The 24,876-nt window shown below is 33.6% G+C and overlaps 1 protein-coding gene across 1 annotated transcript in view; it reads right to left on the bottom strand.

Moving 5' to 3' along the window:
* LOC128999737 (uncharacterized protein C05D11.1-like) overlaps window positions 1–24,876 on the bottom strand; it is a 56,888-nt gene that overhangs the window by 10,875 nt on the left and 21,137 nt on the right. The window contains exons 5-14 of the mRNA XM_054426390.1: window positions 17,950–18,072; window positions 16,706–16,860; window positions 16,295–16,394; window positions 15,653–15,754; window positions 15,022–15,189; window positions 10,276–10,487; window positions 9,206–9,248; window positions 7,750–7,923; window positions 6,475–6,711; window positions 6,007–6,187 (exon numbers count right to left, since the gene is read on the bottom strand). Of these exons, the coding sequence (XP_054282365.1) occupies window positions 6,007–6,187; window positions 6,475–6,711; window positions 7,750–7,923; window positions 9,206–9,248; window positions 10,276–10,487; window positions 15,022–15,189; window positions 15,653–15,754; window positions 16,295–16,394; window positions 16,706–16,860; window positions 17,950–18,072 (1,495 nt within the window). The remainder of the gene's footprint in view (window positions 1–6,006; window positions 6,188–6,474; window positions 6,712–7,749; window positions 7,924–9,205; window positions 9,249–10,275; window positions 10,488–15,021; window positions 15,190–15,652; window positions 15,755–16,294; window positions 16,395–16,705; window positions 16,861–17,949; window positions 18,073–24,876) is intronic.

Here is a 24,876-nt window from a genome sequence, read left to right as displayed (position 1 = left end):
ACCTTTTCTATTTAACTTATTTTCAGCTGTTAAATTTCAAACGATACGTTTTAGCTACATCATTAACATTATTATCATCATCATCGTTTGAGTTTGGGTTTGCGGCAATGTATTTTTATAATTAAAACCTTTAATTTGATACCTACCAAACTTGACCTCTGCTGCTATTAATTGACTGTATGGACTATTAATTAACAGCTGTGTCTAAGGATTATGTCGGCCTTAGTCACTAACAGGAAAACAAGATCGCTCTACTCATCACACACTCAACTCCATTCATACTTGGCTTAAAATGCTTACATTTGTATGGTCGCCATTTCAAAAACAGGTAAAATATTATTAAAATTATATAAGAATTTTGTCTTAGTCTTTGTGGTCTATCCCCCTTAAGGGATTAAACAGTGATAATAGCTTAAGACAGTAGATATTTATGGCTATTATATTATTGATATACCAAGTCTCACTACTTTATCTATATTGTTAAAAAAATATAGCCAATCCAGGACTTTTCAACCATACTGTATAACGCCAACACGAAATTTTTCCGTTGAACTCCTCCGAATTTCTTAGGTGATTTTGACCATTCATGTCTCATTAGAAAGAGCGTGTCACGTACATTTGCAAACCAACCTTACATTTTTAAATCCCTTGGGCTCAGCCCCAGCGGCTCATGTTATGAACCCATGTTATGCCTATGAAGAACATATTGATTTATTTATATTAGGATCAGCCCAGTTAATTGCTGTTATGCAATTCAAGGAAATAATGTAGGTTACATTATTAACATGTTACTGATTTGTTTCAAATACTATATTTACTATTTCTATTTGGGTTTGCAGGATAATTTAATCCATTTTACCAAACAATAAAATTAATGGACAAAGTACTATATTTCATGAGCTATCATTGAAAGGACCGATTGAAGTCCTCATCAACCAAAATAATGCCTACTAAAGCAATTAAAATTGAGACGAACATGTAATGCACAAAATCAGGTGGTTCTTAAGTATGTGAAAAAATGTATCGCTATTCAAAAACAGACGGAAAACTTGTAACCATATTCTTGACAACGGGTGTAACCATGTAACATGGCTACATTATCAATGACAAACGTGGACAACCTTATACGAGTGTGAGTACGTCCGAAAACAGAGTAAGTCCGAAAACAACTCTAAAAACCAATAAGCAATAAATTGCAAGAACCGTTGCTTATATCATTGGGTACGGTATACACGTATCCACTGACGTGTATACTCAATGCTTACATCGAACTGTTATATGTACATCGTGAGTTGTTTCATTTAGTTGTGTGTCCATTAGTATAGTAGTTTAGTTGACTCTTTTAAAGTCGGCGGAAATTGTGACTGTTATTACCCTTGAAATAATGTTTGTGAAGTACTTTGCAATCCTATCAATGCTTATAGAATCATACGATTACAATTTTCTGGTTAGAATATGTCGCATAGAGTGGTGACTAATGTATCTTTTTTGTTTGCTTGTGAAACAGGATCAACAGAGATTTTCCATCGACTTAAACAATACGATACTCCCAAATTGTTCATTGCAATAACAAAATATCACACAGTTTGATGAATATTTGTGTGTAAACCACATACAGTACACCTTTATTCTATCTATTTTACCTTTTATTTTTCCAAGACTTAATAGAAAATCACGCATTACGTGATCAGTGAAGAAAAGGCTGTATCCCATGTGTTTTATAGGTAAAGAAGACAAGGGCGCTCCTAGACATATATTTTGGGGGGGGGGGGGTCACCGGGGGCCTGGGGGGTATGGAATACCCCCCAAAAAGGAGGGGGTCTTGGGGTTCCCCCCAGGAAAAATATATAAATAAATAAATATAGGCTATACAGGGTGATCAACTCAAGGAGGCCACCATTGGGATATCGGAAACGGTAAAAATTAGAGAAAACTTAAAATGGAAGACATTCCTTTATTTTTTGTGGCAGTTTAAAATATGATTTTAGTCGTTTGAAATTCAGCCGCCATTTTCCAAAATGGCGGCCAAATTTGAAATTTATTATCGAACACCCTCACATATTATATTTTATCATGTTTTCGGACATAATAGGCAATTTTAAAACTTTTTTATCCTTGACATTTTTTCGATAAACCCACTCGTTTAGGAGTTACAGCCTATGGAAAAATGACTTCCGGTGTACATATTAAATCATGTAGCTCCTAAACAAGTAAGTTTAAAGCAAAAATACGAGGAGTAAAAAAGTCTTACAATTGCATCCACATTCCAAAAAGATCATAAAATTAATTAAAAATATAAATTATATTATTTAAAAAAATGGCGGCAAACTTGAAAAGTGGAAAACTTTTTATTTTATAGTCTTTAAGGAATGAAGATGCAATTCTAAGACTAATTTACTTTTTGCAATTTTGCTCTAAACTTACTCGTTTAGGAGCTACATGATGTAAAATGTACACCGGAAGTCATTTTTCCATAGGCTGTACTCCTAAACGAGTGGGTTTATCGAAAAAGTGTCAAGGCTAAAAAAGTTTTTAAATTGCATATTCTATCCGAAAACATGATAAAAAAACTGAAATCATATTTTTAACTGCCACAAAAAATAAAGGAATGTCCCCCATTTAATGTTTTCTCTAATTCTTACCGTTTCCGACTTCCCAATGGTGGCCTCCTTGAGTTGATCACCCTGTATATATGAATTTGAACGGATGGTGTTTTTGGCCTCTAGGGACCTCAAAACGAAAAATTAAATCGGTCCCGGGTCCAGGTGTTACCATAAGTACTACGGTAATAGCTTATTCCCTATATGGGAAATTCGCCAATAGAACAATATTACATTCAACCAGCTGTTGGTTAAAACAAATTATATGGGACACAAATACTGAATGTTTACAGCTGTTATGCTAAGCAAATTATATTGTACTAAAAGCTGGCTTAGAAGGTTAGCGTCGGCTGCTAGACTTAAAAAAAAATTAAAACTTAATTTCAAAAAAACTGGGACCTTTAATTATAATTATGGCTTTGACATTCCCTAGTTCTCAAAATTATCTTTCTTTCAACACAAAAATAATGAAAATCCGTCGACTGGTTGATTCAGAATGTGAAAAAACCATATTTACGTTTTAATAAAATATATGATAGTTTGGACAGGTTTCAACCCTTCCGAGGCGTAATACATTTACACAGTTTATGTGTAGACTACATTATAACTTATAAAATAGTTCTAAAATTAAATGGATCTCCTTTTACAAACGTATATAATAACCAGAAATTTTCAGATCGTCCTTGCGTGTATTTTATGCCACAAATTTTGACGAAAGGCTTTTCATTACATAAACTCATTACTTCATAACTTCATTACATAAGCAAGTTTTGTTGGTGTAGTAAGCGTTGCAGGAGGTCTACTTTAAACTGAATCGACGTTCACTTTTATTGCTTTTGATCTTCCGGCACTGTTGACTCAGCGAAACTGAACTTGTATTTTACCGTATTTCGTTATATTAAAACTGCTGTTGCATTAGGTCAAATTCCCAATAAGTCAATTGCTTTAACATAGACCACGTTTTTAGCTCGGACTGTACTATTTGACTTACTGGGACTTTTGATCTATAGACACTGCAAACATTGTAGTTTTTGACCTAGCGGCACAGGTATAAATTATTTGATCTTCCGGGACTGTTGACTTTCAGCAACATTCCCATATCGTATAGGCCTATGATGGAATAAAAACATATTTGGTCACACAACATTTGTTTACAAGATGATTTTTCACATTAATAACTGCAAGAAACTTTGTCTTTATATGTGTAAACTAGCTGATCTGAATTGTACACGGTTTTAACTAACTACTGAATTCCCGTACGTAGGACGGGCTAACACCTCGTCTTACTAATATTATAAATCTGAAAGTTTGTGAGTTTGTGTGTATGTTTGTGTGTGTGTTTGTTGCTCAATCACGCATAAACTACTGGACGGATTGGGCTGAAATTTGGCATGATGATAGCTCACATTCCCGATTAACATTAAAGCATATTCTTATCTCAAAAACCCTTTCGGGCTCCGCCCCAGTGGCTCTGTAGTTCCCCATGTTAATCTTATGATTTTTTATATTTAAAAGGAATTAATGAATCTTAACATCTGTTTCAATTAAACAAGTTGGTTCTGTTATATGATGTTCAATAGCATAAAAGTTACAAGGATTACCAACAGGGTGCAGCACTATTATTTTTTTTAAATTTATGACAACAGCTAATTTTTAACCAAAAGGTGAGTGAGCGTAGCGAACCAACTTCAACCTGGAGGCGAGTTAGCGTAGCGAACGAGCTAACCTGAAGGCAAGTGAGCGCAGCGAACGAGCTCCAACCTAAAGGTGAGTGAGCGTAGCGAATGAACTTCAACCAGGACGTGAATGAGCCATGCGAATACTTAGGAAGTTAAACGGGGCGAAGCCCGCGGGTACAGCTAGTTAAATATAAACGCCTTCGCAGTTTTTTTTTAATTTTAAAATTTTTATTTATTTAATTAACTTTTTTTTATTTAAAAATTTTTTTAATTTTTTAAAATTTAAAGTTTGCAATTTACGTTTTGCAAAAAAACTTAACAGTTTTTTAAAATTTGTAAATTTATTTTTTTTATTTAAATCTTTTTCAAAATTAAACTTTAAATTTTAATGTTTTTTATTTTAAATTTCTAAAATTTTTAAATTTTTTTAAAAAATTTGAGTTAAAAGTTTGCAATTTACGTTTTGCACAAATCTTCAGTTTTTTTTTTAAATTTTAAATTTATTTTTCTTAAATTTAAATTTTATTAAATTTTAAATGAAAATTTTGTAATTTAGGTTTCGCAAAAAAACATAGCAGTATACAAAATCTTATTTAAATTTTAAATTTAAAATTTTTTAAGCTTAAATTTTTAATTTTATTTAAAAAAAAATTAAATTAAAAGTTTGCAGTTTACGTTTTGTAAAAAAACTTGTATAGTTTTTAAAATTAAAATAAAAAAAAATTAAAATCATGTTAAAATTAAAATTTATTTAGGTCTATTTTAATTTTTTTTTAATTTACATTTTTTTTTTACTTTTATATTTTAAATTACAAGTTTGCAATTTACGATTCAAAGAAAACTTCAGTTTATAAACATTTTTCTTAAATTTAAAACTTTTAAAAAAGTTAAATTAAAATTGTTTTTAAATTTTCAATTAAAAGTTTGCAATACACTTTTTGCAAAAAAACTTGGCAGTAAAAAAAAAATTATTTAAAACAAATTTTTTTTTTATCTCGTCTCAAAAAATATCCCGTTACTATATTAATCCCAGCCGAAGCTTAGAGATAAAATAAATCTTGAAAAAATCTCGAATTTTCAGGTCTTGTCCATCACTACTTTCTAGTCTTGATGTATTTCCAAACTCAATAAGATAGTAGCCTATCCATTCTAGCATTAAAATAAAGAATTTAATACTGAAAAGAAAATGTAGGAAACATCACTGTCACTAACAGCATTGAAACTATGGGAGGCTTGACCTTAATACATAGGCTTCTGAAGCTATTATCACTAGAACCCTTAGTGGTTTTAACATCAACTGCTTCTTCAGTTGAAGATTGCTGCCTAATGTTTTGATTCCTATATTCCTACCCTGTGACAAACTCAACCCCTACTTTAAACAGATCTAAACTGACAATCCTTACTCCCAGCTGAGCCACTGAAAAATGCCTGAGCAAAAGTATGAGCAAAATGTACTCTCTGGATTTTATATTCAAATTAATAGCTTTCCCACGATTAGCAACACAGTATGAACCTAGTGTTTGAAAGTTTATCAAATCCACAAGAAAACAACTAGAGTACCTTTCAAACGCTTTGTATTTTCTTGAAAACCAAAGAAATGGGAAACTATTTCTAAAACATTTTACCGAAATCAGAGGAAAGCTTTGTAAAAAGACGATAATGCATAATAGTGATAATGCATAAAGACAAAGTGCAAGCAAACATACATTTGATTATAGATGAAATACCTTTGGTGTAGAGAAGACCTTTCATGAGTTCCCTGACGATGGTGTTGCCTTTCCTCTTGACTTGTGCCACATCGTTGACCATCTTGGCAGCAATGATCTTGAGTCTCTCAGCGTTGAGGTGAGTGTTGTACAGCAGCTCCTTCACCCACTCTATCCCTCTCTCATACTTGCTTGGCTCCAGCTTCATACAGAGCAGATGGTTACAAAACTACTTCTCAGTAAGAGACAGTCACAAAAAACCAAATACCATCCCCGCAGCAAACCTGCAGACTAAGTGAATTTCCTTCTACCTACTGGGGTGTGGGTAGTTGGTCAGGATAAGCCAACGGAATGTAATAGAGCAAACGACAAAACCAACATCTCATACAGTGATAAATATAATGTTCAGAAAACCATTTTCAATATTATAGATTACAATACTATTGACAAAGTAACTAATCTGTACTAGTGTGAGCCACTCCGCATTACCTGCAGCATGAGAGAGCCAGTCTGACAGTAAGGTCCACACTGGAAGCGTGACGTGGTCTCCAGTCCCAGTCTGGTGACAGCAGCTACAGTGTCTGCCTCTAGCTGAGCCACAACCTCCTCCCAGGGTACCAGGTGATCTCCCCGCTGGACCGGACACTCCAGCAACGCCTCAAACAGCAGCGGCAGGTACGGCCTCAGTGCTGACTGCACCTCCACTGTGTCCATCAGCACGAATATCTGCAGCAGTTGTCAAGTACACACCATGAAACTTACCACTCGCTGTCGTGAAGAAACCATATGTTGCATGCTGTGAAATTTTCCTATTCACCTGTATATCTTAAAATTGTTCAATAAGCTGCAGGATCTTTGTTCTTCAGACCTTTCAGTAATGTACTTTGATGCCCCATATGTACTATGCCTTTCTATCATTGAATTTACCCTCACTTTCCTTTTAAACAGGTTAAAGGAGTTTTGTAGTCTAATTAACCTCTTTCAAGTTACTTTTGATACAATTACAAATTCCGCTAGAACCGATTCCTCTTACATCATCAAGACTAGGCCTACTTGTCATGTGTAGCCAAGTGTTCTTAAAAAGCAACTGTGAGTAGGCTACACCTGGCTAGTTTACAATTTGGTTTGATCAAAAGCCGGTGAATGGCATGGAATGTTGCCAAGAAGCCAGCTTTTTCCAGTATTTTTTAATAAACACGAGTGCATCAAGGTAAACTGGGCTAGGCTATGTGCTGAAGGTAAAAAGTTACTTTGCAGCTTGTAAACAAGATACGTGTACTGGATACTTAAGGTTGAGAGTAATTTGGGATTGTTTATTCATACGAGAGTTATCCAATGAAGGTCTCCTATGAGCTCCAGTCAGGACCAAGCCAGTTTGTGCAATCTGACAACAGTGATGTGTTCTTTACTTCCCTCACTACTAATCTAACAGTAAGTTATTCGTTTGTCAGACAAGCTTAGCTAAGAAAAAGTTCCATAGAAATTAGAATTAAAACTGCATGCATGCATAGAAAAATTCCTGTAGGCTACCGGACGGACAGTTATACACATAAAACTTGTGCAGTGCTTCAATTTCTACAGTTATGAGGGTGAGTAAATTCTGATGTCACAAAAGTATCACCTATTTAAATAAAAGTAGAACTTGATTTAAATTTGTCAAGAAAAATTTCAAATACAAGTTTGCAATGCAAAAGACTTAACACTATATTTTTACAGACAAATGAACAAATTTATTTTAGTTTCATTGAGTAATGTGTCACTCACATAAACAAAGTTGGTGGTGATGTGATCCACTTGTATGTATACGGGGACTTGACTAGTATCAAACATGGGATGAGGCTGTTTGGAGTCTGTGGTGAAGGTCTGTATCCTGTGGAACTGTATTGACTCAATACTGGGAATGTTGACTGACTTGAGCATACCAGCTGGTGGAGGGATCTAAAGGGAAACACCCAAACAATCATCAACAATTATCAGAAAACACAAACATTTAACTAGAAGCTGACGATTCGGCTAGATAACAGATAACTATCATTAGAGCAGTTAATTGGAAAAAGTGCCGGGCAGTCAAACATTGAAGACCAATTTGTAGGGTTGGTTCTCAAATATTTCTTTATGAGTTTTAGTTAATCATTTCTTCACTAATATGGATATAGTTTGGTAAGTAAGGTATATTTAAAAAATAGAACCGAACCGGAACGATCCTTCACTAAAACAAACACACAAACTATCAGCTTTATAACACAGTATACTCTTGGTAATTCAAAATTGGTGGACCAGGCAAATAAATTTGAATTATTATTAAGAGTTTTAAATTATCAGAAAGTTTGATTTATCGGGAGGAAAATAAACCATTTGAATTCAAAAGAGTTCATTTTTTTAACTGTATTATGTAAGGTACATAAACTAAAATGGAATGGGAATGTTAAGCTCCTTTCCATAGCTTTGGTCTTTTTTAAATCAAACCTCCTACAGGCATGTTTCGACGTGGTTGTCGACCACTAACTAAACCACATAACTAAACACTCTTTTAGTCTAAAATATTCACTTATTGTGGTTCTTTTTCTTCCGGCATTCAGTCAAAACAATTTTGCCTTTTTTTCGTAGACAACGTATTTGGAGGGATTTGAAAAGTATTTCAACTTCTGATTTTAGTCTATCACTAGACTAACTATTTTAACTGCTGCAATCCCTTTTCCGCAAACGAAAGGGACTTGTATTTAAGCTTAGTTTCCATGACATTAAAACAAATTTAACTTCGGCCACGGTTCCACACAACAAACAGGTTAAACAAAAAGATCACAGATAACTAAAAAAAACTTGTTTTAACAGGATGAATAGTTTCCTGTGATGACAGGGAAAAAACTGCAAATCAGCCTACCCTCTGCTTGGACTTCAAAATATCGAGTGTATCAAGATGCATTGTAAAACTTCGAAATATTAATAATTCCTCTACGGACTGAGCTTTTATTTTGAATTATCGAAAGTTTCGATTGATCAAGTGCTTGAATTAACGAGAGTAGACTGTATTAGTATGATAGTTGATGTGCAGATTCTATATTGTATATTAAGTTGCCCTTTTAGTTTAGCTTCACAAGTTTGTTTATGGGAAAGAGGTATTTATACAACACTCGATTATTGGCTCATATGAACTAATCTTTTTTCCTCATTTAAGCGAGTATTAATAGGATCAATCATGTACATATATTAAGTTCCTTACCTCATTCTGTTCCATGGCCTGAGTCAACATCAATTCCTTTTCCCTGTAAATCAGAAAAAGTGAATTTAGTAATAAAATAAGAAACAGGCTAAATAAATCATTTTTGAAGTCAAACGAATATCTTATCATTAATTTTTAAGAACTACCTATCAATGAAAACTGTAATAATCAAACCCAGTCAAATTATAATTATATTTAAATATAATTATAAAATTATATTTCAATATAATTATAAAATTATATTTCAATATAATTATAAAATTATATTTAAATATAATTATAAAATTATATTTGACTGGGTTTGATTATTACAGAATATCAGACTTGGGAGTAACGATTACAATAACGTAACGATTACTGTAATCGGTACCTTTTTTAGTAAGGTCTCTAACTCACCCGTTACATCTTAAACCAAGTAACTTGTAATTGGTAATCGTTACAAAACATTAGTAACGTTTAATAGTAACGGAAAAAAAGTTACTTTCGTTACATTGTATTGATAAAAATTATTTGCAAATTAAAAATTTAAATTCAGTACATCGTTTGGAGACAAAGGTGATTTTTTATGACCATGAAAAAAATCCTTGGATTATGGGTGAGCTTAGAAATATAGTCGTGACTTATGCTGCTTTTTTACAACCGAGGTGCGCAGCAATAAAGCACGGCGCACTGCTAGTTTTTATAACGTTATGACACAATTCTATGACAAAATTCAATGAGCATGGAGAAAATTCTTTCATGAACAATAAGAAACGTATACAATTACAAATTACGTTCCAGACAATCCTAGAATAAGGGAATAATGTGTGAAAGCGATTCTGCTCTCACACATTATTTTTACTATGATCTATCTATTAAAAGGGCCATTAATAGTTGCCACTTAAACACTACAAACTAGGGTTCTGGATACAACCACCACACAGACAGAAACTTATAACCAAGAACTAACATGTCAGCCATCATCAGTAGACCTACAGTTTACCGTAACAGCTATCAAACACTACAGATTGGCAGATGTCTGTTCTTGTTCTAACATTTTTAACAGTAAACTATCGTTTTATATTTCTTACTTGAGCCCGTCCACCCCCAGTAGGTCCCGTTGACTTTGCACTCTCAGTTTCTCCTCCCTCGCCATCTCCTGTTGCTCATCCACACTAGGCACTCCCCTCACAGTCACACTGGCCCCTGTCAGCAAGTACTGCTTGATCAAGGACGTCCAGAATGTCATGTCTTCCTCCTGCATCTTGTACAGATCTGCCACTTGGTTCAGTCTCTGGTCCAGCTAAATTGGAACATCTTTGTTATTGTGATTGTTTATAAAATATTGTTTTATGTTGAACTAGTCTACCTTTTGCTCAAATTCAAGAAATTTTTGCAAATTTGAAATACAGGCAATATTTTAAAACGAATAACAGTAATAATTCCAGATGACTGTAAAAGAGTCGACTCAAAGATTATGGAAATACTCACGATGTACATAACAGATCGATATAATCAAAATTTCTTGTAAATATCTTATAATTTTTCAAAAGCTGATTTTGTTTTTAGTGTTTTCTACAAATATTTCCCACTCATAACCACATTATGTTGTCCATAATAACAAAAACGATTATAAATAATAGGATTTGGATAGGGACATAGCTAATAGTCTATGTCTCAATGATCAAAAGACTCTTGAAATTCTTTTTACTTCTAGCCGTCTCAATGCTGCTAAAGCAAACCCTGATAAGTTTTTGGGAGTTCATCTTGAGCCTGGGTTGGGATGGGAAACTCACATTGACACTGTTGTTAACAGAATATGTAGAGGTATTTTTCTGCTTAGAGTTTTGAGTATGATTGTTTCCATTGATGCACTTGTAACTGTTTACCATGCTCACATATTTAGTCATTTATCCTATGGCACTATTCTCTGGGGTAACCACTCCTCCGTTGTTAAATTACTAATCCTGCAAAAGAGAGCTGTACGTATAATGTGTGGAACTAGGCCTAGAGCACACTGCAAGCCTTTGTTTGTTCAGTTAAAACTACTCACTCTTCCAGCTATTTATGTTTTGGACTGCTTAATTTATGTGAAAAAGAATGTCCACAATTTATTGTTATGTGAAAATCTACATAATTACTCTACTAGGCAAAAGAATCACATATTTATTAAGTACAATTATTATTCCAGGACCTTAAAAAGTTTTGAGGTAACTGCACTTAAGCTGTACAATGTTCTTCCTACTGCAATCAAAGACCTGCCACTAAACAAGTTTAAAGACAGGATTAAACACTTTTTGGTTAACAGCCCTATTTATAACACTTGTGAATTTTTTGATCTTGACTATTCATTATTGTAGACCATTGCTGACTGTGTAGCCATTTTATGTAAATGTACCTTGTAATTTATGCATGTATGTGATGCATGATGCAGACGTAATTTATTAATTTATTTATTTCTTGTATGCTACTTGACTTTTATTGATGTGTGCGTTTTTGCAACATTTTGTAATTATTTTTTTTTTTTTTGTGACGAGACTGATAGCATGTAATTGTTGAATGGTCAATAAATTCTTGATTCTTGATTCTTGATTCTTGAATAATAAAAAAAAAACATTAATCTATTTCTTGTACTTGGTGGTGTTCTATGACTTTCCTATTTTTCCATATTTTGCAAATCAACTCTTTCAATGATTGCTCAAGAAATGCAGCACAGAGTTAATTCAGTTTTTTTTAGTATATCAAATTGTCCAGGCTTTCTCGCTTTTTTCCATTGTAATATTTACACCAACCCAAATAGCCTAGTATTTCATTCCAACCTAGTCAGTAAATGTTTGTACCTCACGTCTCCTTAAATTGCATCTAAAATATTAACAGCAATTAAATTATCCAGCTAATCATAATGTAAACAAATATGTTCTCCATAAGGATAACAGGGGAACTTTAAAAGTCACTGGGGCAGAGCCCGAGGGACTAGTCAGTTTGCAAATATAAACGCCTAGACGAACATTTTGGTATAGGCCTATAATACAGGGGGTTTAAATCTTAAAACAAAAATGCCTTATTGTTCACAAAGTCTCATGTAGCGTATTAATAATATAGCATTGAAAAAAAAAACCCAACAATCCTTCCACACCCTTCCTGGACACTTGGCCTAGAATGGGAAAAAATAGTAAAATAAATACCCCCACCGCAGAAAACCTGCAGACTAAGTGAATTTCTATTTACCAGACTGGATTCCTACTTAAATTTTCCTTTAAAATTGTAAGATTTATTTCCTATTTATTTGCCAAATTTGATTAAAATATATCCACAAACAAGCAAGCTGCAACAGTTAATTAATTCTCCATAAGGATAACATTAGAATTTTAAATTTACAATTTTTTTATTTATCTCCGTTACCGTTAGGCATACAACAATGCTTCAACGTACAAAATTGTTATTCAAAGGTTTATTGCGGACATTTTCCATCACGATGGTAAAAAAAAAACAATATAACAATATGCTTTGTAAAAAATTATTTCTTTTGTTCCAAGCTCTACAAAATGTATTGGAAAGAAATGGTGAAATTTTGTGTTTGTAGCGTCAAAAATGGGAAAAACCAATTTTTACCCCATAAAACCCCATTCCCATAGTCCGATCATGAATAAACGTAGGTTTACACGTTTGTACCAAATTTCATCAAAATCGGAATGTATATAAGATTGAACGGTTTTTGGCCTCTGAGGACCTCAAAACAAAAAAGTAAACCGGTCCTGGGTCTAGGTCTCACCATGAGACCTATAGTAATAGCTTATATTCCCTATTTGGGAAATTTTCTAAAAGTGGATTGGAAATAATTAGTTGTATTTTTTTAAACTAAAAATGAAACTGTTGGGATATATTTATTTTCAGTCTGTTAATATTTAGAAAAGTGGTTAATATAAAGTGTAATCCCTCTTTAAATGTATAGCAACAGATCATAAATAAAAATTGGTTATGTTATTTATTGTATGAGATTTGAGATTGAAATGGACATTATATGGCAAATTTTAAAAGGAATTTATGTTTTTAAAACATGTTTATGTTATGTGAAGTGAAAAAAAAGGTATTTTCACTTTTCAATGAGAAGCGTGAAATGCCATGGTCATAGCGCTTCTGCAGAACGCGGGAAAAACATCACAGAAAATTTAACCTAATCCAAAACATCTAAATCAAGATGAAGTAATAAGAACTTTCATAAATTTTGGTGGCATTTTGGTACATTTTGATGTTAATTTTAGTCTCGAGCATGCTAGATGTAATTTTGACTTTATAGTAGTTACATGTTAGTTTTAAACAACACAATACCATAAAGCATATTTATGGCCTACCTGTTAATCTTATCATAGTGTAGGAAGAACTTTTATGATCTTCTTTACAGTTCTACAACTTGTTATCATGGCATAAAATCGTAAAGGTATTTGTTTTCACTGGGATTTTAAGCTTTGTGAGATAATAAATTTTATGAGCCATACTTCAAAAACTCGATTGAATGAAATAAAGACATTGCTTTGCAAAGCTCAGGTTAGATTTTCGAACACTTTGCTGACCATCAAAGTAGATTTCATAGCAACTAACATAGAGATCAATACAAATATAAGATAAGACATATTATTGTCTTACAAGAATAATTTTTTGCTCACATATAAAACGTTTCATGGTGCAAATTTCAAGAACCAGGACCTATTTACAGTTCAAACAAAGAGACTAGGCAAATGACCAGACTAGAGTAGTCTGAGAAGGGGTTTTGATTTGAAAACTTTCCGGCCAACGCTGCTGGGGAAGTAGGTTATCTTACTGTCTTGTTAGCAAGTCATCATACATAACAGAACAGCTGGTAGTGACGGAGCTAAGCATCTAGATATCCGAAACGGCACACGGAAGATTTCTCAGGTGCCGTTTGACGTCACTAACTGCTGACGTCACTTTGAGGGAACACCAATACCGCAACGATATGGTTCTGAGCCATCGGCTTCGGCGGTGCAGTGGGTAGCGTTGCGGGTTGATAAACCGAATGTTCTGGGTTCGATTCTCGCCGGTGGCATTAACTTTTTATCAACAATTTTTTCATATCAGCAAGTTTGGTTGGTTTGGTTAGGTTATGACAGTTTAATTTTATAATTAAAAAATTATAAAATTGAATTTTAGGCAATTATAATTTTATTTTATGAACAAAACTATTTTTTAGATTAGTAAACCTTTATTTGATTTTTCCATTATCAGCACGTTTGGTTAGTTTGGTTAGGTTATGACAGTTTAATTTAATAATAGAAAATTATAAAATTGTCTGTTTCTTCAGACGCAGCAGTTAGTGACGTCTGCAGTTAGTGACGTCAAACGGCACCTGAGAAATCTTCCGTGTGCCCCACGGTCTAGATATCTAGGTTATTTTTTACAACTATGCGTAGAATATGCCAACCCAATCCTGCCAAAATTCAAGTAATTCATAACTAATTACTTCAATAGCCTAGTAACATTGACTAAAGATAGTATACATTCCGTTCTCATGTTTAGGTGTTACCAGTCTGAAAATTAAATGAAAACAGTTTAATTGGACCACTGCCATAGTAAGCTAATCTGAATTACTGATTTATGTCCAATACGCCAATAGTTGAAACCAGCCATACAGAAAGGACAACTTAACTGTAAACTACTGTAATGTTATACATCACATTAACTAACAAAGTAACAAAAATATAACTACTGGTTGTAGCCAAATCCAAAACTACCTCAATAGACTGTTTTTGTTTTTATAAAAAAATGGCTAATGCTGGTCCAAGATGCTAGTTTACATATTGAGCTACTGAGCTACTAACGTCTTGCTTGGTGTTGCCGTACAACATGTCCCCGATGGCCATGAAGGCAATGCTGTCGTGAGGACTGTTCTCCAGATGACTCAAACACTCCAGTCTGTGACGGTTGACGACAGTTGACAACCGCTTCATGTCTATTGGCTCCTGTCCACTCACTATCTTCTCCAGCACCTATAATGAACACAAGGTGTCAACCACGTATAGATTAACGTTTTTAGAGGATGCATAGTTTGAAATGGTCAACATTACTTTTCTTTATAAATAATAATGAGTTTATTCATACTATGAAAATTTGTTCTTCTAAATTAGAATGAGTTACATGGTGTAACTATGAATTAGTTTTTGTCCGACGATTATTGGATATTAGTTTTCCAATCTCAATTGAACAACAGAATGATGCATAACTGTAAAATGTCAGGAAAAGTCAAGGAAGGACAAAATAACTTGGGTGACAGTTTAAATTCACTGCAACAAATTGACAAAGATGTTGTTGTTCAATTTTATTAAATTAGCCTACATAAATATTGTACACTTTACATTGATACAACATCTACTTAAAATTAATACTTAATTTAAAATCACTGTTTTAAGATTGGGACTAAAATGAATGAAGTATGAGAGTTTTGGAACTTACCTGCATAAGCCGATCCTTCACCGCACCAATCTTAGCAACTGGAACGTTTTCAAATTGTAGCATCAAAACGGATTCAGAGTTTTCTACCAGCGAGTATGAAACCTGCAGAAAGCAAACAAAATTTAAATTTGTTACATTTAAATTAAAGTGGTAGTTATAGCGAATTTCCCATATAGGGAAAACACTATTACTGTAGGTCTCATAAAAAGACCTAGACCCGGGATCGATTAACTTTTTTGTTTTGATGTCCCCAGAGGCCATGAAACCAAAACACCACAATCCGCTCAGAATCATATATATTATGTGTCCGTTATCTAAAAGCAGTTAATGTAATGTAGGAGAGCAAAGGATACCACATTCATTGTGAATCGAACAATACCAGATGAGTCATCACTCAGGACACTGGCCCAGATAGAGGCGAGGTGACAGGTGATGCACGCACTCCGGTCAAAGACCTGACCTTGGCCTAGTTGGAGGGAATTTGGCAGGCGAAAATATGACTCATCTGGTATCATTCGATTCATAACAAAACGAGGAAAGTCCTACAAACATATTTATGACAACCTAACCAAACATAGCTGCCACAGCGTGCTGTATGAGGGTGGCCACCGTATAATACGAAAGTACCCTAAAACAATTTACCTTGCTGCAATATGGATCGGAGATCTCCACAAACTCTTTGGGTAGCGGGCTGACTGAAGTGTCTGTCATGTACTTCATCAACACTGAACATGCAGCCAATCTAGGAAAAAAGTAGAATTGATCAACAAGTACAACTACTAATACAAACTCATGTCTTCAAAACAATTACCAGGCCAATTGCCAGTAATTCAGAAACATTTGTTATTACTTGATAGAAATATGAAAGCAAATTAATAAGATAAGAAAGAGGACTTTAGAGTTAAACACATTTTAAAGTATAATCTTTGGGAAAATGTATGGGCTAATCCTAGAAATAAGGAGATTGGAAAGGAAAACACAACATAGATGGCCTATGGCATACTGAAAGAAATTTAAACTAATAAAGATGTAGTCTTCAAAGTGAAGCCTCACTTGTATAGATCAGTGACAGCAGAAGGTCCCCGCCAGCCAACATAGACCATCCCATTGTCCTCTTCATCACAGGGAAACTTGACTTCAATGTCGGCAGACTCTTTCAACGGAGGCACAGGGTCCTGCCACGGCCGCTTGAATTGCTCTCTTGTACCCTGACAAACATAACCTTCCTTACAAACCCTCCAATACACTACAGAACTTCACAATAGGTGTTACGGTAAAATTTAGGAATAAAAAAAACTTTATTGCAGCCATTGCATCTTTAGTTAGATTTGATCAAATTTGAAATGAAATGGTTAAAAAAATTATCAGCAATCAATGAAATTTACGATTTAACTATTTGGTTATACAGTAGAGTCCCGCAAACTCGGCTCTCGATAACCCGGCAGTCTGGATAACTCGGCCATCACCTGGCTCAGAAAATTAGTGATTTTTTGAGTCCATGTTAAAAATGGACTCAAGCCAGCTCAAGCAAATCATTCGCAACTCATACCAAGGATTTGTTGTACTATATCTGATGACTTAATACTGACTTGTAATATAAATATAAATAAAAAAGGCGGTTAAAAAGCTTAAAAAATTGTATTTTTCTTATTTTAAACCCTTGTTCCTGATAACCCGGCATTTCACAAACTCGGCATCCCTTCCAGTCCACATTACGCCGAGTTTGCGGGACTCTACTGTATTTAAGTAATATTGCAAAAAGGTGTCTATACTAGCAGCAAAATCCGGCTTTGCCTGTGTAAAATGATACAATTTACAATAAGTGGTTGTATAATTAATTTTTTCTGTTTTCATAGATGAACACATATCTTAGTACCTACTATTACATCTAGAAATATGTTAAATATTCTTTGTAACACATTTCCTTAAATTGCAACTAAAATATTAACAGCAATTAAACTATCCAGCTTCGGATCATAATGTAAACAAATATGTTGTTCATAAGGATAACATGGGATGTTTTAAAGCCACTGGGGTAGAGCCCAAGGGGATTTTTCCAAAATGTAAGGTCAGTTTGCAAATCTTCACACCTAGACGAAAATTTTGGTATGTGGGGTTGAATCTTAAAACAAAAAAGCTTTATTGTAAGTTTCATGTAGCGTATTAATAAAAATAATAAAATAGATTTACTGTTATGCCTAAATTTATTAAAAGCCATTAAACATTTCAATGCTCTGGATAACTCGACAACCTCTGGGTCCAAAATTGGTTTTACTTAACAACAAATAATTACCAACCTTGGAAGCGATTTTTTGCTCAAAAGGCTCTAGAGTTTTGAACAGGTCTTCTGGCTTCACTTGTCCAGTGATAATCAACGTAAGGTTTTCTGGTCGGTAGAACTCTTTGTGGTACGCTCGCACCTGTAGTATAACCAAATATTTAACATTCTAAACCACAGAATTGAACATACCGAAAGTAGGCTAGCTGATACAAGACTAATCATCTGTCAAGCTATTTTTGGTTGATTTTTAAAGTTTTTAAATATTAATATACTTTTGTTGTGGCAGTAACGTATCAAAACTACGCAAGTCATTTCACTCAACCAAAACTCTGTTTTATTATAATTTGTGTAATATAAAACTATAAAAAAATATAATGTGTTGCTATAATATAAATAGAATATTAACCCTCCGAGTGTCCATAGTTTAGGCCTTAATGTCCACCTATTTTTGGCCCCTTTGCAAGGTTTTATTAAAACGGATCTGAGAAGCTTAAAACAATGTTAATTCTAATGTTCTATATACCATTTTGTTTGGAAAATCATGGGCTTCAATATTATATATAAAACATAAGGAACATTTTTTCAAAAAAAAATTTTTAGGTAAAAAAAAATATAATTTCGAAAATTTTCAAAAAAAAAAATAAGTTCGCGCTCAATGAAATTGTATAAATTATAGGCCTATAAATATTTGAAAATAGCCACTTTGTTCTAAATTTAATGAGGATTACAAATATATAATCATATAGCGAGGTAAGTTATCAAATAAATAAGTTATGAGCGAAAATGGATTTCAGTACATAGCGTTTAGCTAAGAATGCATAGCCTAACCATAGCTAGGAATCTGGCTGATAATTTACATCAATATCACTACCTACTTCTTCAGGATCATCAACCAGCACTTCAAAACCACTTAAATCTTCTTATAATGCACCACGTATATCACTACTTTTGATTTTTAACACTAAAACAATGATAAACGTAATAAAACACATCAGTCATCGGTCCGGGGGAACCTAGCTGTTTACAAATACACGCACGTCAGCTGTCTGCTACAATATTTTCGGAACTAAAATGAATAGCGCTTAGAGACAGACCTCTGGAGAAAGCTTAGAATATTACGGAAAGAACGATACCTAACTCGATCCAGTTCAATCCGATTCAGTCAGTCATAGAGCCTTCGCCGTAAACGATGTTTGTGCGTCTTAAACTCGACGCGTGACCCTACACAAAGTGTGTTGTGCGTCTATTTTTTGACGCGTGACCCTCGGAGGGTTAAACTATAACTTTTAGTCCTCATATAGAACTAGCCACAAAATTAAATTGGTCAGATTAAGTTGTTGAATCCTGATTAGATACACAGACCACAGGTCTACATTGGTTGTGGTTTTCACATCCTTTATTCATTTTATCGCAATATTTTGGATTCTCTTAAGCTTAAGCACAAATATACACAATTAAAACGTCATTAAAAATTACGTCATTATAACCACAATAGAAAATTTAATTTGATCTATTCTCTAACTGTACCTTCTACATTATACAAGTATCAACAGCTGGCAATTCTCTCCAAAATTGACAATAATCACAGTTATTATGTTATTAATTTCCACTAGCTCAACACCTTATGAGTACATTACAGTGATGATGGTGTCCAGCAAGGCATGAACAAAAATTAAAGGACATTCTTTTTTATTGTTCTGTTACCACAGGCCCAACGGCCAAATAACAAGAATTCTAGAAATTTAAATGCAAATTTTGAAGTAGGTAGGCTACAATTTATATGAATTCAATGTATAATTTTTACAGTAAAATGTTATCATATCTATTTTTTTTGTGCAGTGATTGTTGCAGCATCCAAACAATTTCCTCAGTCTGTACCGATTCGTCGTATAAACAACGAATTAACGTGTAGCAGACGCAACAAATAGTCAGCTGATCACATACCACCCACAATTCTATCTAACCACACAAAGTGGAAGGGGTAGACCCAAGCTGCCAGCAACGAGTCTGTCTGTTCCTCCCTTGTCTCCAGTGTAGCTAGTCGGTAAAACTTTCGTATCGTGCAAATTATTAAATTCATTTCGCGGTGTTGGGTTGGTCGGATAAATCTTTATTTTCTTAAAATCGTTTAGCCTATATCCCGAAGGGATTTAATTGCAACGCGAGTGGAAAATAGAATCAGTTTTGTTTGTGAAACAAGTTGAAAAAGTTTGTTTTTGCCGATCAACACAATCCGCCATTTGAAAATTTCACGTTTCATCACACGAATCAAATCGATCGCGTTTCTTTCAATAAACCGTCTAGTTACAATTCCCCATCCCTATCCCTGTATGTGTATCAGTGTTTTTGTGGACGTCCGAAATCTGTAAGTAATTTGTATTATTTATTGTTATATATTAGTTTCAGCGAGTCGCACATGTGGTAAATTTCCTGTTGTATTTTGTTAGTACCTGTTACATAAGCACATGTTTCCAGGTTCGATCTCAATTTGATGATTTTTCATATCCATTCATAGCGTAACAATCTGTCTTATTTATTAAGCTGTGATAATCTAATAGTATTATAATTTATTTTTGTAAAAAAATACAACCAACTTCAAACGCTCTAAAAAGAATGAAATAATTTCAATAAAGTAAAAACTTTTGTATTAGGCAAGCTCACGTATTTTAAGTCGGCGCGGCTCTATGATGATTTTTGATGCAAAATTGAAAGAGGTTGTCCATATTGCAGGTGACTATCTATAACTAAAGGTGTTAATCTGCATGTCTTTTTCATAGTTATGCGTTAAGTGTTATTTTATTACCGTAATCAGAGATCGGTATTATAGTGGTATTAACGAGTATCTTTAAAAAGATTATAACGCATTTAAATGTTTCTAACTTGGAAAAGTAACGTTTTAATACTAAACTAGCTTCTTTTCCCTATCATAATATCAAACTAAATTATTTTCCTATTCATATAGAACATTTGTGTGTGTTATTTTAATAATGCATTTATTCTGAAGTAAACATAAAATACAAGAAAATATTTCCTTTAATGTATAAACCATAAAACAGTTCAGTATGTTTTTTTTATATATTTATGTTATCCAGCTACAATTTATTGATTTTCAAAATACACACACATCAATCATATTTGCAGTTTGAGCCGCGCCGACTTGAAATACGTGAGCTTGCCTAATACAAAAGTTTTTACTTTATTGAAATTATTTCATTCTTTTTAGAGCGTTTGAAGTTGGTTGTATTTTTTTACAAAAATAAATTATTTCATGATTTTTAGTGACTGTATATTTTTTTATATATTAATTACATGAGGATTTTCGATAAGAAAAACTGTTTGAAACAATCAAAAGTTCCAGAGAACAATCATTATTTTAAAACTGCTTGAGTCACCTGTTCAGGTTACATAATCAATGGGTATGGAAATAAACATCTTTAGATATTCCTTAAGAAAGAAAGAGTTGTCCATTACATTAGGCCTAATGAAAAACTAATTGTCTTTTCTAGATACATTGAAATGTCAGACATCATCGTTTCCTGCAATCGGTGTACTTCTACATTATAAAAAGAAATACAGTAACGTCTCAAGCCTTTTGGAACAATATGAAAGTTATTCCTCAGCTACCAGCACTAAAAAATCTCTCAAAAGTGGAAAATTGGTCGTTAACACTATAGTACCTTTCGTATAGTACCTTTGGAAAATATTATATGAAAGATTGGTTCAACTAAAAGTGGTGTAAGTCATGTAGGGGGTTTTGTTTGCTCAAGATATAGCCTAGTCGAAATTGCAAATCATCTTCCTCTAGGACTTTCCGAAGCAGGCATAATAGTATTGATATGTTATAGTAACTGGGTAGAGAATATTAATAAACATTCCACATCTGCAAATGAAATATGTAGGCTATATGAAAGATTGGTTCAGCTAAAAGTGGTGCAAGCCATGTAGGTGGTTTTGTTTGATCAAGATATAGCCTAGTCGAAATTGCAAATCATCTTCCTCTAGGACTTTCTGAAGCAGGCATAATAGTATTGATATGATATAGTAACTGGGTAGAGAATATCAATAAACATTCCACATCTGCAAATGCATTAGGGGTGTGCGAATAGTGATTTTCAACCTCGAGCCGAGCCGAGCCGAGCTTTTTAAAAAATATTCGAGCTCGAGCTTTTTCGAGTCGAGCTTTTCCTAGCGTAGGCCTAACCTTATCTTAATTATTAAACTTTTTTTTTCTTAAAAAAGTGAATAATAATAATAATAATGTTCAGTCAATTTTTAAATAAACACAATGTTATTTTAATATGTTTAAAAACATTGAGAATTGTCAAGACATCAAATAGTAGATAATCACGATAAGAACTGAACTGAACTAAATGAAGATGCAAGAAATAAAAGGATATCGATTGAAGGCCTGAAGAGATATGCAGTGCAGACTGAGACAATCAGATTGTCTTTCATGACAGAACAGCAACGCGACCTTGAATGACGACAAAACAACTAGCAAGTCGATTACATATGTATATTGTAACTACTATGAATATTTAATTCTATTTTGTATAAATAAATTCAAAATAAATTTAAAAACACGTGATTATTCTTGTTGTTTTCCATGCACAAAATATTTTTGTTTAATGTAAAAATGGATTGTATGTTTAACAATAATTGCAGTCCATTATTGTTAAGCAGTATGGTCCCAAATTATTGTTTTTGATTTTAAAACATCACAGTTCATTTGACAAAATTATAGTTGAAGCAGCCCAATGGCTTGTGCAATAGTTTGTTTACAAGCTTTCTCCAGACCACGGGGGAGGGGTGGGTCTGATAAGCCGTCTATTGTTCACCCGCAAGAAGGTCCGACCCTCATTAGTGCCGCTCGGCTGCACTCAGTGGGGAACCCAATACAACAAATCAATCTTTTAAATGAATACAAATATTTGGTAATAATTGTTTTATTAATATTCACCTTGAAATTTCAATAAATTTGGTGTAAAATTTGACAAAAATCGGCCATTTTGACCGATTATTAATACAGTACCAAATACCAATAAAGTAGTACTTAATTGGTAGGTAAAAATTAACCGATTTTCGTCAAGTTTTACCCCATGCTGTGCGCTATGTCACAAAAGCTGATAACGACATGGGTGATTAGTAACCATGACAACATGTTGAATGCGTGATGAAGGGAAACCCAAGAAATAGAAGAACAAAGAGAAAGAATGACGTTGTTATCTTTACAGTACTGTAAATAAACTATTACGCACAGGGCCGGACTTAGGACTTCAGGGGCCCCGGGCAAATTTTCCAATGGGGCCCTAGGATTTCCGTGTGGGGGGCCTCCGGGGGGATTGGGGGGTATGGAATAATTTCTAAATTTAGGCTTCAAATAGAGCAATTTAAGGCCAAATAAGCAATAAATTCTATATCAAAAATCGTTCTTAAAACATAACTATTTTAAAATATTTTTATATACTGCATCTTTTAATTTTATACACAAAAAATAAAAATGTTTGAAACCTAATCTCTTGCATTCACTATTTAAACAAACTCTGACCAAATGTTTCAATTGCTTTGTAGTACCAGTGACGGCATATTTGGTATGGTAGCATGGTAGGCTACCAAATATATTTAAATAATCGATTATTGCCGTCGATTTGTATGATTTTTCAATATTACTACTATATAGGTGTGATTATTTTTTTTCATAATGGTTTTGGTACCTATGACATTCTCGTTTTTATAATAATATGTTAAAGTCCTAGCATGAAAAGTACCATTGAGGACTTTCAAGTTTGAGTTTTTTATTGACGAGCAAAATCTTGCAATGTCTAATAAAGACTCACAAGCAAATATATTTATACAGGGTGAATTTTAAATGAGTTCCCCCCCTACTTTTTTTTACATTTCTTAAGATATCATCTCCGGACCACTTCAGATCATTGTTGAGTAGTAAGTACTTCATTTTGACTGGGTATACATTTTTGGCCGCCATCTTGGATCCGCCATATTGGATACAAAGTTTTTTTTTTCAAATGTAAAGGTAGGGTTGTGACCCAATATTTTAAACTAGAATTTTACGCTGATTACAATGCCGCAATTAGTTTTTAAAAATCTTAATCCGTTCTAAAGTTATGAGGAATCTTTATAACTTTATTTTTAGCCCATTTTAACATTGTGCATTAACAAACTAAGCCCATAATCTCAAAATAGTGCTAGATAAAGATAAGTATACACCACCATTCATTGTTGTCATATTTTCACTTGGTTATGACGGATGTCATATTTAAATTAATTGATCACATTTCAAAATGGCGGATCCAAGATGGCGGCTGAAAAAACTACATCCGTCATAACCAAGTGAAAATATGACAACAATGAATGGTGGTGTATACTTATCTTTATCTAGCACTATTTTGAGATTATGGTCTTAGTTTGTTAATGCACAATGTTAAAATGGGCTAAAAATAAAGTTATAAAGATTCCTCATAACTTTAGAACGGATGAAGATTTTTAAAAACTAATTGCGGCATTGTAATCAGCGTAAAATTCTAGTTTGAAATAATGGGTCACAACCCCACCTTTACATTTGAAAAAAAAACTTTGTATCCAATATGGCGGATCCAAGATGGCGGCCAAAAATGTATACCCAGTCAAAATGAAGTACTTACTACTCAACAATGATCTGACGTGGTCCGGAGATGATATCTTAAGAAATGTAGAAAAAAGTAGGGGGGGAACTCATTTAAAATTCACCCTGTATAAGTAACTGAAAGAAGTCTAAATGGATCCAATATCGATTAATACAACACAAACATAGCATTGAAAACAACATTACTCACTTCCGCTTTGTTTTTGTACTGTTAGTTTGCAGAATTACAATAAAATAACTCAAAAGTAAGACAGTTTCAACCAACTTGACGTGACCACTAGTCAGTCTCAAAGGACAAAC

The sequence above is a fragment of the Macrosteles quadrilineatus genome, unplaced genomic scaffold (genome assembly GCF_028750875.1).
Source record: "Macrosteles quadrilineatus isolate MER2022 unplaced genomic scaffold, UCM_ALF_1.0 Scaffold_8__2_contigs__length_117827958, whole genome shotgun sequence".
Lineage (NCBI taxonomy): Eukaryota > Metazoa > Arthropoda > Insecta > Hemiptera > Cicadellidae > Macrosteles > Macrosteles quadrilineatus.
Note: the sequence above shows the minus strand (reverse complement) of the source record. Positions and strands in the feature narration are given on the sequence as shown.